The sequence below is a fragment of the Bison bison genome, unplaced genomic scaffold (genome assembly GCF_000754665.1).
Source record: "Bison bison bison isolate TAMUID 2011002044 unplaced genomic scaffold, Bison_UMD1.0 scf7180017864390, whole genome shotgun sequence".
Taxonomy (NCBI): domain Eukaryota; kingdom Metazoa; phylum Chordata; class Mammalia; order Artiodactyla; family Bovidae; genus Bison; species Bison bison.
The window spans coordinates 1,472,787-1,485,600 of record NW_011494962.1 but is presented as its reverse complement, the minus strand read 5'-3'; the positions used below and the strand labels follow the sequence as shown (position 1 = coordinate 1,485,600).

The 12,814-nt window shown below is 37.5% G+C and overlaps 1 protein-coding gene across 1 annotated transcript in view; it reads left to right on the top strand.

Moving 5' to 3' along the window:
- Positions 1 to 7,517, top strand: part of MAGOHB (mago-nashi homolog B (Drosophila)) — an 11,392-nt gene extending 3,875 nt beyond the window's left edge. Inside the window, exons 2-5 of the mRNA XM_010858668.1 lie at positions 2,552 to 2,610; positions 3,256 to 3,366; positions 5,887 to 5,969; positions 6,732 to 7,517. Of these exons, the coding sequence (XP_010856970.1) occupies positions 2,552 to 2,610; positions 3,256 to 3,366; positions 5,887 to 5,969; positions 6,732 to 6,831 (353 nt within the window). The 3' untranslated portion in view covers positions 6,832 to 7,517. The remainder of the gene's footprint in view (positions 1 to 2,551; positions 2,611 to 3,255; positions 3,367 to 5,886; positions 5,970 to 6,731) is intronic.
- Positions 7,518 to 12,814: the final 5,297 nt, after the last annotated feature.

Below are 12,814 nucleotides of genomic sequence, written 5' to 3'. Positions count from 1 at the left end.
TGTGTATTCTTGCCACCTCTTCTTAATATCTTCTGCTTCTGTTAGGTCTATACCATTTCTGTCCTCTATTGTGCCCATCTTTGCATGAAATGTTCCCTTAGTATCTCTAATTTTCTTGAAGAGATCTCTAGTGTTTCCCGTTCTATTATTTTCCTCTATTTCCTTGCATTGATCACTGAAGAAGGCTTTCTTATCTCTTCTCGCTATGGAAGAAGTCGGCATTCAAATGGGTATATCTTTCCTTTTTTCCTCTGCCTTTAGCGTCTCTTCTTTTCTCAGCTATTTGTAAGGCCTCCTCAGACAGTCATTTTGCCTTTTTGCATTTCTGTTTCTTGGGGATGATCTTGATCACTGCCTCCTGTACAGTGTCAAACCTCTGTCCATAGTTCTTCAGGCACTCTGTCTATCAGATCTAATCCCTTGAATCTATTTCTTACTCTTACTGTATAATCGTAAGAGATTCGATTTAGGTCATACCTGAATGGTCTAGTAGTTTTCCCTACTTTCTTCAATTTAAGTCAGCTCCCAGTCTTGTTTTTGCTGACTGTATAGAGTTTCTCTTCTTTGACTGCAAAGAATATAATCAATCCGATTTCCGTGTTGACCATCTGGTGATATCCATGTATAGAGTCTTCTGTTGTGTTGTTGGAAGAGGGTGTTTGCCTCTTCCAGTGTGTTCTTTGGGCAGAACTCTGTTAGCCTTTGCCCTGCTTCGTTTTGTACTCCAAGGCCAAACTTGCCTGTTACTCCAGGTGTCTCTTGACTTCCTACTTTTGCATTCTAGTCCCTTATGATAAAAGGGACATCTTTTTTGGGTATTAGTTCTAGTAGAAGGCCTTGTAGGTCTTCACAGAACCATTCAACTTCAAGTTCTTCAGCGTTAGTGGTTGGGGCATAGACTTGGATTGCTGTGATAATGAATGGTTTGCCTGGAAACAAACAGAAATCATTCCGTCATTTTTGAGATTGCACCCAAGTACTGCATTTTGGACTGTTTTGTTGACTATGAGGGCTACTTCATTTCTTCTGAGCGATTCTTGCCTCCAGTAGTACATACACTGGTCATCTGAGTTAAAGTCACCCATTCCAGTCCATTTTAGTTCACTGATTTCTAAAATGTCAATGTTCACTCTTGCCATCTCCTGTTTGACCACTTTGAATTTACTGTGATTCGTGGACCTAACATTCCAGGTTCCTATGCAGTGTTGTTCTTTACAGCATCGGACTTTACTTCCATCACCAGTCACATCTACAACTGGATGTTGTTTTCACTTTGGCTTTGTCCCTTCATTCTTTCTGGAGTTATTTCTCCACTCTTCTCCAGTAGCATATTGGGCACCTACCGACCTGGGGAGTTCATCTTTCGTGTGTCATATCTTTTTGCCTTTTCATACTGTTCATGGGGTACTCGAGACAAGAATACTGAAGTGGTTTGCCATTCCCTTCCCCAGTGGACCACGTTCTGTCAGAACTCTCCAGCATGACCTATCTGTCTTGGGTGGCCCTACAGGTCACGGTTCATAGTTTCATTGAGTTAGACAAGGCTGTGTTCCATGTGATCAGTTTGATTAGTTTTCTGTGATTATGGTTTTCATTCTATCTGCCCTCTGATGGATAAGGATAAGAGGCTTCTTAATCTTCGATTGAGTATTTTCAGGGAAGTTTCATTTCAGAACAGTAGTTCTCATCTGCCACCACTGTTTGACAACCTTTCTATCAGTAATAATGAGACCCAAAGACAGCAGTTCCTTAGAGATTCACCTTATTAAGATAACCTATCATTTTAGAGGATCTGGATCACGTAACAACTGTACCTAGGCAACTGAACAGCCATGAGGAGAAGCGTACATCAGGGAGTATATCAACATTCAATGTAAATCAGAAAACAAACTAGCCAGTCTTTATTTGGAAGCAGCATGTAGTTTGTATTGCTTCTTAATTACAGTTCTAAAATAGTAGTATTACCATAATACATTGAATTGAAGGAAAATAAATGAAAACGTTTTGGAGTCGTGAGGAAGGAGTGTATATTGGTACAAAGTAGATTTAAGTCTGAATCTTGTGTGACTCTGAGCAAGTTACTTAACTCTCTGTTTTTCTTAACTGTGAATAGGTGAGAGAATGAAACCTACTTTTTAGGGTTGTTTTACAGATTAGATTAAGTGCTCTGGGTAACTCAGCACCAATAAGACATAAATAAGACAATCACACAATAAAGTAAGGTAAACTTTAAAAGAAACGTTAGTTCTTTTTTCAGATTCCCTGTTTAAATCATGATGTTGCTTAAGAAAATGGGTTTTGAAAATGACCCTCCTATTATATGAAATTATATTGAAGGCATGGAGTATAAACAGTTGATTGGCTTCAACTTCAGCCAGCTTAACAGCAAATGCATATCCAACATTGATCTTGTACCAGGAGGGAGGAAATATTAATAAAAGTAGTATAATATAGTTTTTACCTTCAAAATTGCTTATGATGTCCTTTCTTTATTATTTTTTTTTAGCAGTTTTTGCTGTTAACAGATTGAATTTTTTTGTACTTCCTACAGGAAAACTTAGATATGCCAACAACAGCAATTATAAAAATGATGTCATGATCAGAAAGGAGGTACGTTCTTTTCAGATGTCTAATTTTTTTACGTTAAGCCTGTTTTCCTCATGTCTGTGTTTTTACTTACCTATTTAAAGTACAGGTAAGGCTATAGAGAAGAGGCTGATTTATAGATTGAAAAAGGATTCTTTGTAGCATCTATAACAGCAGAAGAATCAATCTGAATATATTAAGTTGTAGTCCCACATTTGAGCATATCAGTTAATTCATTTTATAATTAACTTGGTCTTTTTACTCTGCTCATTATTTAAAAATAATTGACAATCGTGTTTTAAACACAGGATGCATTTTAGATGAAAGTCTCAAAAGTTAGGTATAAGAAAGAGTTTACCGCACTCTTGATGTGTATTCGCATTTGTCACTGTTCACCTCACAGATTTTGTGTTAACCACTCAGAGATATTTGATACAAGGTTTTAAGGAGGGAATAATGATACGAAGAGGGAAAAATACATTTTAAAGGAAAGGGCAAGAGAGTGAAGAAAAAGCAATAAGAAAGATGAATGATTCTCTCCTTTTAGAATCAGAATTAAATTTTTCTCTAATGTTCTATTTGAATACTTAGGGTTGGTAACCACGTTTTATTATTTCTTTCTAAGTTGTGTCAAGATGTAGACCCTGACGTTTTATTCCTTGCTTTCAGGCTTATGTACACAAGAGTGTAATGGAAGAACTGAAGAGAATTATTGATGACAGTGAAATTACAAAAGAAGACGATGCTTTGTGGCCTCCCCCTGACAGGGTTGGCCGGCAGGTTTGTATTTAATAATTCTATAAACACATGAATTGTAAACATTATTAATAGAATTGTTGTGTTTCTCCTTATTTGTCTAGAATAGATCCTCATTAAATCTTAGATTTTTTTCATCTAGTAGGCACCTGGTAAATGGTTTATAATTGGATTTCACTTTCCATCAATTTGTGAGCTACCTCCTAGTAATAAAGAAGTCAGTTTAGACATCTTTCTGAACAGTCTTCTCTGCAGCCACCGCAGCTAACCTTAGGATGTTTTCACAGTATTAGGATTAATTTCCATTATAGGTTAAGTACTTTTATTAGGACTAATGAGATCTTGCCTGCATGTATGCTCAGCCTTGTCTGACTCTTTTTGATCCCATGAACTGTAATCCACCAGACTCCTCTGTCCGTGGGATTTTCCAGGCAAGAATACTGGAGTAGGTTGCCATTTCCTCTTCCAGGGAATCTTCCCGACCCAGGGATCAAAGCCAAAGCCGTGTCTCTTGCATCTCCTGCACTGGCAGGCAGATTCTTTACCACTGGCACCACCTGGGAAGCCCAATGAGTTCTTAATAAATAATAAAAATACGTAGAAAAAAACACAAATGTTTGTTAAATTTGAGAATTAGGATTCTCACTATGAAAAATTCACTTTCTCTAGATATACAACTTTGAAAATTCTTATTTGGTCTTTACACTCCAGAGAGAGATTTGATTGGTTTCTTTGTTCAAACTGACCATTGCCTTTGCCTGTCATATTCCCTTCAGAAAAATTGGTATTTCTCAAAGGGCTGCTGAAGAGCTCTGAAGGCCTGATTTCACTCTGTAGAAAGACAGTTTGATTTCTGAATTGGGTCTTTTCAACTGCTGGAAGAATGAGATATGACTGCAGGAGGAAGAAACACTTAATTTCGCTTTTGTGTGTTCCTGAGGATTATACTCTATAACAACTTCTTTGACTAGAAGAAAATGTGGAGAATAGATGCTGATGCTCTGTAGCAGTAACTTAACGCTTCTATTTAAAGAAACATTATTAGGAAAGCAAAGGTAATAGTTAACAGTATTTATTGTATTTACTGTGAACACTTTTAAGAAGTAAATTTAAATCCCTATTTGTTTTAGACATATATATATATATGTATATATATAGGCATTAAAAATCAGAAACAACAGCAGCAAACCTTTTATTATCTCTTAGACTCAAGGAGAGAGCAGTGTTTTCATCTACCCACTTGATCATGTGTTCATGTGTTTTGGATAATGGGGAGGATTACTTATGCTCTTGAAGTTGTCTGTTGGATTTTTAGGTAAAAGATTTTGATTGCTTGAGAGTTTTAGTTAATTATCCATTCTGTGTGTGTGCCATGCTGCTGCTGCTGCTAAGTCACCTCAGTTGTGTGCAGACTCTGTGCAACCCCATAGACAGCAGCCCACTAGGCTCCTCTGTCCCTGGGATTCTCCAGGCAAGAACACTGGAGTGGGTTGCCATTTCCTTCTCCAATGCATGAAAGTGAAAAGTGAAAGCGAAGTCGCTCAGTCGTGCCTAACTCTTATCGACCCCATGGACTGCAGCATACCAGACTCCTCCGTCCATGGGATTTTCCAGGCAAGAGTACTGGAGTGGGGTGCCATTTCCTTCTCCCGTGTGTGTGCCATAAAGGGGCATGATTATATCTATTCTGATCAAATACAGAACTGGGAGTGTCTTTAATGGCATCTGTTAATTTAAACTGAAAACTCAATACAGACATAGCCTCTTAATTTTTCATTTTCGATTTGCAGATAAAATATGGAGAAAAATTTATACTTAATTTTGTACACTGGAAGCATAAATCTGTTTTATGCTGTTTTGTTTTCCTAGTTCTTAATTGCAATTGTTTTGTGAAGTCAAAAGAATATGAATCTTTCAGTTTTACAATCCGAGAGTTAAATATTAGTACCACCACGTATTAGTGGTTGCAAATACAAACAGTTTTTTTTTTTTGTCTGCTTTTGAGTCTTGGGCTTCACATGTGTAACATCAGTCAATACTGACCTGAGAAAGACAGGCTTTATTAGCCCAGTTTTGGGGATTACAGAGAATATGTTTTTAAAGTCCCTATCAGCAGGCCTGATACACAGTAGGTGCTAAATAGTGCTATTATTAACATTATGCAGTTTATTTGTAGAGCCTGGTAGAAAGGATAAATGTATTTGTATTTATTATATTAAAAATAGGCTTAAACCCATATTATTAGTTTTTATTGACATCATAAGAAACATTTCTGTGTAACTCTGAAGTCTGTCATTCATTCGATAGCATCTTCTTTATGAGATCTCGGAAAGCATTTCTTGATTCATCCTAATACTGGGGAACTCTGAGGAGTTGATGAGATTTTTACTTTACAGACATAGTTTATAGTTAACAAATTGTTTCTTTTTTATTTTTACCCCCTCCTCTATTATGGCTAGAAAACTTGCAGCTAAAATCGGGACCTCTTGGTTGTAAGAGGTGAATTTTTACATTAACTACATTTCTCTGTTTTATTTTTTTCAGGAGCTTGAAATTGTAATTGGAGATGAACACATTTCTTTTACCACATCAAAAATAGGTTCTCTTATTGATGTCAATCAGTCAAAGTGAGTATTAAAAGCATTAATAAAAGTTAAAGCATTTTGACTAAATTGACATGATTTATTAGAGAGGCTCATTTTAGAACCGTAGCCAGTTTGTTGAGATTACTGTAATTGTATCCTGTAGCAATTTATTATGTATGTGTAATCCTCATTTTTATGTTAGTGAAGACTTGTTATCAAAGAAGTTAACAGTGTATTTTACTGATTGCCAAAAAATCTTTGTCTGGATGCAGCCCCACAGAATTTAAAAGAAATCCTTCTTGAATATCTCAGCCTTATTAGTTCCGTGTGACATCATTTGCCTCCTTGGGTTTAATACTTGAAAGAAATGGAGAAAACACAGATATAGCTTAAGTATGGCTGTAGCGATATGTGCCTTCCCAAGCTCTGTGTGTGACAGATACCTCTTACTATTATCTGAAAAATCTCTCTGCCTCCTACTACTTCTTTCCACTCTTTCCCCTCAAAATATTCTTTTAGTGTTATTTTCAAGTTATCAGCATAACTTGTAATAACTTACTTGTTTGCTTAACTGGTTACAGTGTAAAAGAGAGATAGGACTTTCAGAGAAAAGTTCAGAGAAAAGATAAAGATAGAAATTGTCCAGTACATCAGTTATATTAATAGTTATCAGAAAATCCTTTCTCCTCAGTTCCTTTAATTGTTCTTGGTTTTTGGTCTCTGTTTTGTTTTAAGAATTAATTTATATTATTATGTTGTTTCATCCTTGGAATAAAAAACTAACTTTTATCTTTTAAATTTTAGGGATCCTGAAGGCCTTCGAGTATTTTACTATTTGGTACAGGACCTGAAGTGTTTAGTGTTTAGTCTTATTGGATTACATTTCAAGATTAAACCAATCTAAACTATATGTTTTTTGAAACTGGGTTTATATTTAATTAAGGGGTGGGTGAGGGAGGATTTGTTCATTTATAATATTGGGGGTGGTATGAATGTGAAGCAAACTTTTTTGTATGCAAATTGAAAATAAGACAATATCTAAGCAGGCTTAATTGTTATCTTCACCTAGTCCAAGTGGGTTGAGCAGTCACCACACATTAAACTGTAAATAAAAGCCACCTTTTGTTGAAATTTTGCTCCAATAAAACATCACAGCCTGGATGGAGAGTGCTTTTGGTTCTTCAGAAGGCCAGATCTCTGATTCATTTTAAAGATGAAAATTGTTCTAGAAGGTGTATCCTATGACAGAGGATCTTTTATGTAGAAGCATATAGCCAGATTCCCATCTGTTTAAAAGCAATTGTAGATCTCCCCTTGTTTCTGCCACACCTGACCAAATTTAATTTTTTGGTGCTCATAGAAGTTTATAGAAGCTTTTGGATTTTTTATGTTTGTCACAAACTCCTTAGGGGTTATTCACATTTAAATATTTTTGTATAAGCAGTGATTTCCTCAAGGTTACAAAGGTAAAGTCAGTATCCAAAGTTAGACACATCTTTAATTATGTGCCTATTCCCATATTTCACAATACACATGTTTTGTATATCTGTGGGAAATAAATGAATTCTCATTTCTACAAATTATTTAAAATTTGGACTTCCGTGTGTGTGCGTTTGTGTGTGTCTGTATTTACATCCTAACTCCTAATGAACACAAGTCCCAGTCATATTTCCCAGTTCCCTTCAACCTCTTTCTGATAGACTTGATTACTTTGCCTGTTAGTAACTCATACTCTGGTATTCTGTTACTTTTCCATCTGCACCTTCACTCTGAAAGTATGCAGTCCTGGCAGTCATCATCCACTTTGCCCAAAGATCAGTCAGGTCCCCTCTAGGGACCTTAGGGTGGAAGAACTGGGGTCTGACAGCTAGCCAGGGCTCTGGAGCAGCTAGACTAGAGCAACTCTGGTAAACTTCTGTGCAATAATAGAGATGCTCTCTGTATGAGCAGTCCAGTAGGGTAGCCACTGGATACTGCACGTGGCTACTGAGTAGTTGAGATGTGGCTAACATAACTGAATTTAGAGTCATTTTAATTAAAAGTAATGTTTTCCAATGTTTTATTATGAAAAATTTCAAACATAGAAAACTTAAAAGACCCATATATGTCAATTTAGATTCTATAACATTTTTCCTTTACTGTAAGAAGTCTAAGTCATGTCCTCTTGTTGGATTTTTCATTTACAGATGAAATAACAGGCATAATTGGTGCCAGTAGACTTTTTTTTAGTGCTATTTAATTTTTAATAGGTTGAGATAGCCAAATGAGGCTGGTGGCTACCCTTTGGATAGTATAGCTCTGGAGCACGGCTTGGTCGCTTGTTTACTGTGGAGTGCCTTAAAATGCATATCCTCTTCTGGTTTGCCATGCAAAGTCACCTGGTCTCCAAACCACATCTGTGAAAGACTATGCTGAACTCCCCTTCAGGTTGCTTATATGAAAACAAGCATTTCTATTCAAGCTGTAGACCCTGATGAGTGTGCAGTATAAAACCATGTTACACTGGATGTCAACTTCAAGGAGAAAAGGAGAAAACTACTGTGGGCCCACAATTTTTTGTTGCTCCTCAAAATATTCATTCTGTGGGTCCTGTTGAATAAGGTAATCCACTCAGGACTGAGCAAGACTGCAGAGAATTAGTCCTTGGATGAGAAAGTCTTTAATGTGTTAACTCTGTCCTCATTCATAACTTCCCCCAGGCTTCCCTGCTTGCTTAGTGGTAAAGAATCCGCCTGTCAGTACAGGAGGTGTGGGTTTGACCCCTGGGTTGGGAAGATCCCCTGGAGAAAGAAATGGCAACCCACTCCAGTATTCTTGCCTGGAAATTCCCATGGACAGAGAAGCCTGGTGGACTACTAGCCATAGGATCACAAAGAATCCGACACAACTGAGGCAACTTACCACACATGCAGCGTTATATGACAATGAGGTTAAAAATTTAAAAAAATTAATGAATGACTTGAGGGTGAGCCTATAGTCCAAACCGTGTCATAGAGTAGCAAGAACTCTGAAGAATTAAAGTTCTTTATTATGGCACTGCTTCATGGAATTATTTTCCCTTTCAACTTGTGAATAGACTTTATCTCTTAGTGGCAGAGAATTGAATAGTTATCCAAAATCCTTTTTTTTTGGCCATGATTTTTTCATGCTTACTTAATTTCGTGAGGTGTTCCTCTCATTTTGTTAGCAGTTGGAGGAAGGAAAATTTCTGTTCAGTTCATGGCTGGAGCCTAGTTGGGACAATAGATTTTAACTCAGAATAGCTTTTACTGTAAAGATAAGAAGTACTAATAAAGTAGGTAGTTAGGGAAACAGGAAACTTCAAACAAGATGTTGTTTTGAGTTTTTACTGTAAGAGCCAGGAAATTTCATATGGCTCTGGCGTAAAGTTTAGTCATTAGGACAAATAACCATGGGAGGGGGAGCATGGCCAGGTGAAGTTACTCCTCCCAACAGAGTGATGCAGAACATCTTTCCCTGGAAGCTGGTGGTTATTCCTGAAACCTTCACTTCAGGCTGGGACAGGAAGAACAGCCTGCTGCTGTGAAAACATAAGCCATTGAGGTTTGAAGGTGTGACTAGCAGCTGTGTGCTAAGCCTCTAGCTGACGAAATTAATATGATCAGGAACGGATGGGTAAAATGTGTGGTTTCCTAAATAACACCTTTAAGCAGCCAGGAAGTAAATAAATAAACGCTTTATGTATTCATGCTGTGTATGTGTCATGTGTGTTTTGCACAAAAGTGAAATCAGAAGACAGTGTACAAGAACATTCAAAATTTTCTTTAATTTTTTTTTTTTAATCGTTCTGTTTTCTTAAGGAGTGGGCGTAATAAAGTTTAGTGCGTCCATCTTGGGCTTCTTTGATTGAAAGACAATGCTAGGAGTTTCAATGAGTCCCACCTGAAGTTACTGCTGTTATTTTGTGATGCTGGTTCTCTTCTTATTTAGGAAGAAATTTGCCTTTCTCAGAAATCAGAGCTTAGTAATAAAAATAAACTGGAGCTTAGAGGGAACAGCTACACAATTTGTCTTTCTAGTCATTAACCTCATTCTGTCTCTCTACAAAACTATGAAAAATCTAGGTTTTATAGTTAGTTCCTCTTTTCTTTAACCACCTTGTTCATCAATGGCACATGTAGGCATCATATGTCTTCTGTGTGCTACAGTTACAGTAACAAATGGGACCAATGTGGTACTCAAGGTATGGAGTTCATATATATAGAGGAAATGTAAATATGGGTATGTAAGTAAAAAAAAAAGTTCTACTCTCATCTAGTCTCCATGAGAGCTGTTCCCCCTCTTACCAGCTCTAAGCATATAAAACAAAAAAGCTCAACATCACCAATATCTCCATGGGGTGGTAAAATATAAAATAACCAGATCTTAAGTCACAATGCTGTTTTTCTAGAGAGGCAGTGGAATGCTGCCATGTTTCCCAGCTCCTCCACTGTGTTAATATGTACTTGCCCCGCCCCCCCCCCCATCTGCATTCCAAACTTGACATGTTGAGAAAGAGAACCTGGCTCACTGCGTCAGCATTTCTGGATTGCAGTCCTGGCTCTTTCACTATTTATAGACTCCTTGAACAGAGAGAAGAAAAAGAACATTCACTTATGTTTGAAACCTAAGAAATCCTACCTGTAGAGTTAATCTAACTGAATTTTTCCGGGTCTATGAAGTAAGTGACATTCATGTTGAACCTGTGAGGAAACAGGCTTGGAAGAGTCTCATGTTCAAATTTTTACAGCTAGAAAGAATTTGAATCTTGGACTTCAAATGATAACATTTAATATTTAATGTTCATTAGCATTAGATCTGGTTAGCACTTTATATACCCTAAGTCTTGGGAGGCAAATATCACTACTTTACTTTTGGTGAGTCTGAGGTTTAAAGAAGTGAAGTGACTTGCCTCAAGTCACCCATGGAAGAGAGGGGCTGATATTTCAAGCCAGATCTATTCAATTCCAGTGGCAAGAGATTTGTTGAAAATTCAGGCCCTTCTGAATTCAAAGTCCATCTGTGCTCTATGTATTCAGTCAGGCCTGATTTTAAACATGGGTCAAGAATTAGCATGACAAATAGATGGAGAAACAATGGGAACAGTGACAGACTTTATTTTCTTGGGCTCCAAAATCACTGCAGATGGTGACTGCAGCCATGAAATTAAAAGATGCTTACTCCTTGGAAGAAAAATTATGACCAACCTAGGCAACATAATTAAAAAGCAGACATTACTTTGCCAACAAAGGTCCATCTAGTCAAAGCTATGGTTTTTCCAGTGGTCATGTATGGATGTGAGAGTTGCACTATAAAGACAACTGAGCACTGAAGAATTGATGCTTTTGAACTGTGGTGTTGGAGAAGACTCTTGAGAGTCCCTTGGACTGCAAGGAGATCCAACCAATCCATCCTAAAGGAAATCAGTCCTGAATATTCATTGGAAGGACTGATGTTGAAGCTGAAACTCCAATACTTTGGCTACCTGATGCAAAGAACTGACTCATTTGAAAAGACCCTGATGCTGGGAAACATTGAAGGTGGGAGGAGAAGGGGATGACAGAGGATGAGATGGTAGGATGGCATCACCAACTCAATGGACATGAGTTTGAGTAAACTCCAGGAGCTGGTGATGGACAGGGGGGTCTGACGTGCCACAGTCCATGGGGTCACAAAGAGTCAGACACGACTGAGCGACTGAAGTGAACTAAACTGCCACATTTTGACAACATTACTATTTCGCCCAGCCTACTCCCTACGTTCTCTCATCAGACTTCATTCGTTCATTCATTTCTGGCATTGGGATCGAGGGCTCAGAATCTTTCTGTTTTGAGATCGACAAAGCCAATGCGGGGTGAGGGTAAAGAGAAGAAAATGCCTAGCAGTAAATATTCCTGAAGTGTCCAGACTCTACCCATGAAATTTTGCTTGTGTGATTGGATTAAATTAGGTTCTGGGAGGTAATTCTGTTGACCACTTGTCCACGATGATAAATGGCAGACTCAGTGGTGATTCCAAGATTAAGGGTTGCATTGGAGAACAGGAGAGAGCCAGCTGAGGACCAGACAACAGGCAGCATAACCTAGGGGGTGGTAGTGGTCAGAACATTCAGTTGACTGTTTATCAAGTAGTCTGGGGAAGACCTGGGAGGTAAAGAATGGGGATGCCTTCTAAAGAAAGGGTGATGGTTTGGTTGTGGCTGAAAGAGAAAGGTAAGCAAGGAATGTGGTTAGAGCCTGGTGAAGTAGGGCTCGTTTGTCTCTGCATAATCAATTTCACCGTATGTTTTCCACATCACTTTCCCCACACTCCATATTCACCATTATCACCTGATTTGGAGAGCAATGTAAATTGATTTCATAGAACCGTACACCTGAAGACTGACAGTATCTGCATCAATTGAAAGTGAATGTCACTGAGAGATTTGGGGGTATTCTGGGAAGATCTGACTCAGAGAAACAGACTTACAGAAACTGATTTCTTTTTGCTGAAAGATCATGTCTTCATGAAGTAAGATTCATAGATGAAACTCAAATAGGAGAATAGTTTATCAGTATCTTTTAAGAATATCAAATGTTATCATTTTCATACAATTAGTATTGTATAAACAGAAATAACTTTTCTGGGGGGGGCAATTGGTAATATGTATCAAAGCTCTTTAATTTACATACCCCTTGACCCCATATTTTGTTTAAAATGTTTTCCTAAGAAAATATTCAAAAGTACAGGCCAAACATTTTTTATATTCACAAAAAGTTGAAAACAACATAAATGTCCAGCAATACAGGATTTCCTGAATAAATTATGGTATAATCTATATCGATAATAACTATACAATTGTTTTTAAGATCACACTTTAGATGAATATTTTTAAATGAGGAAACAGT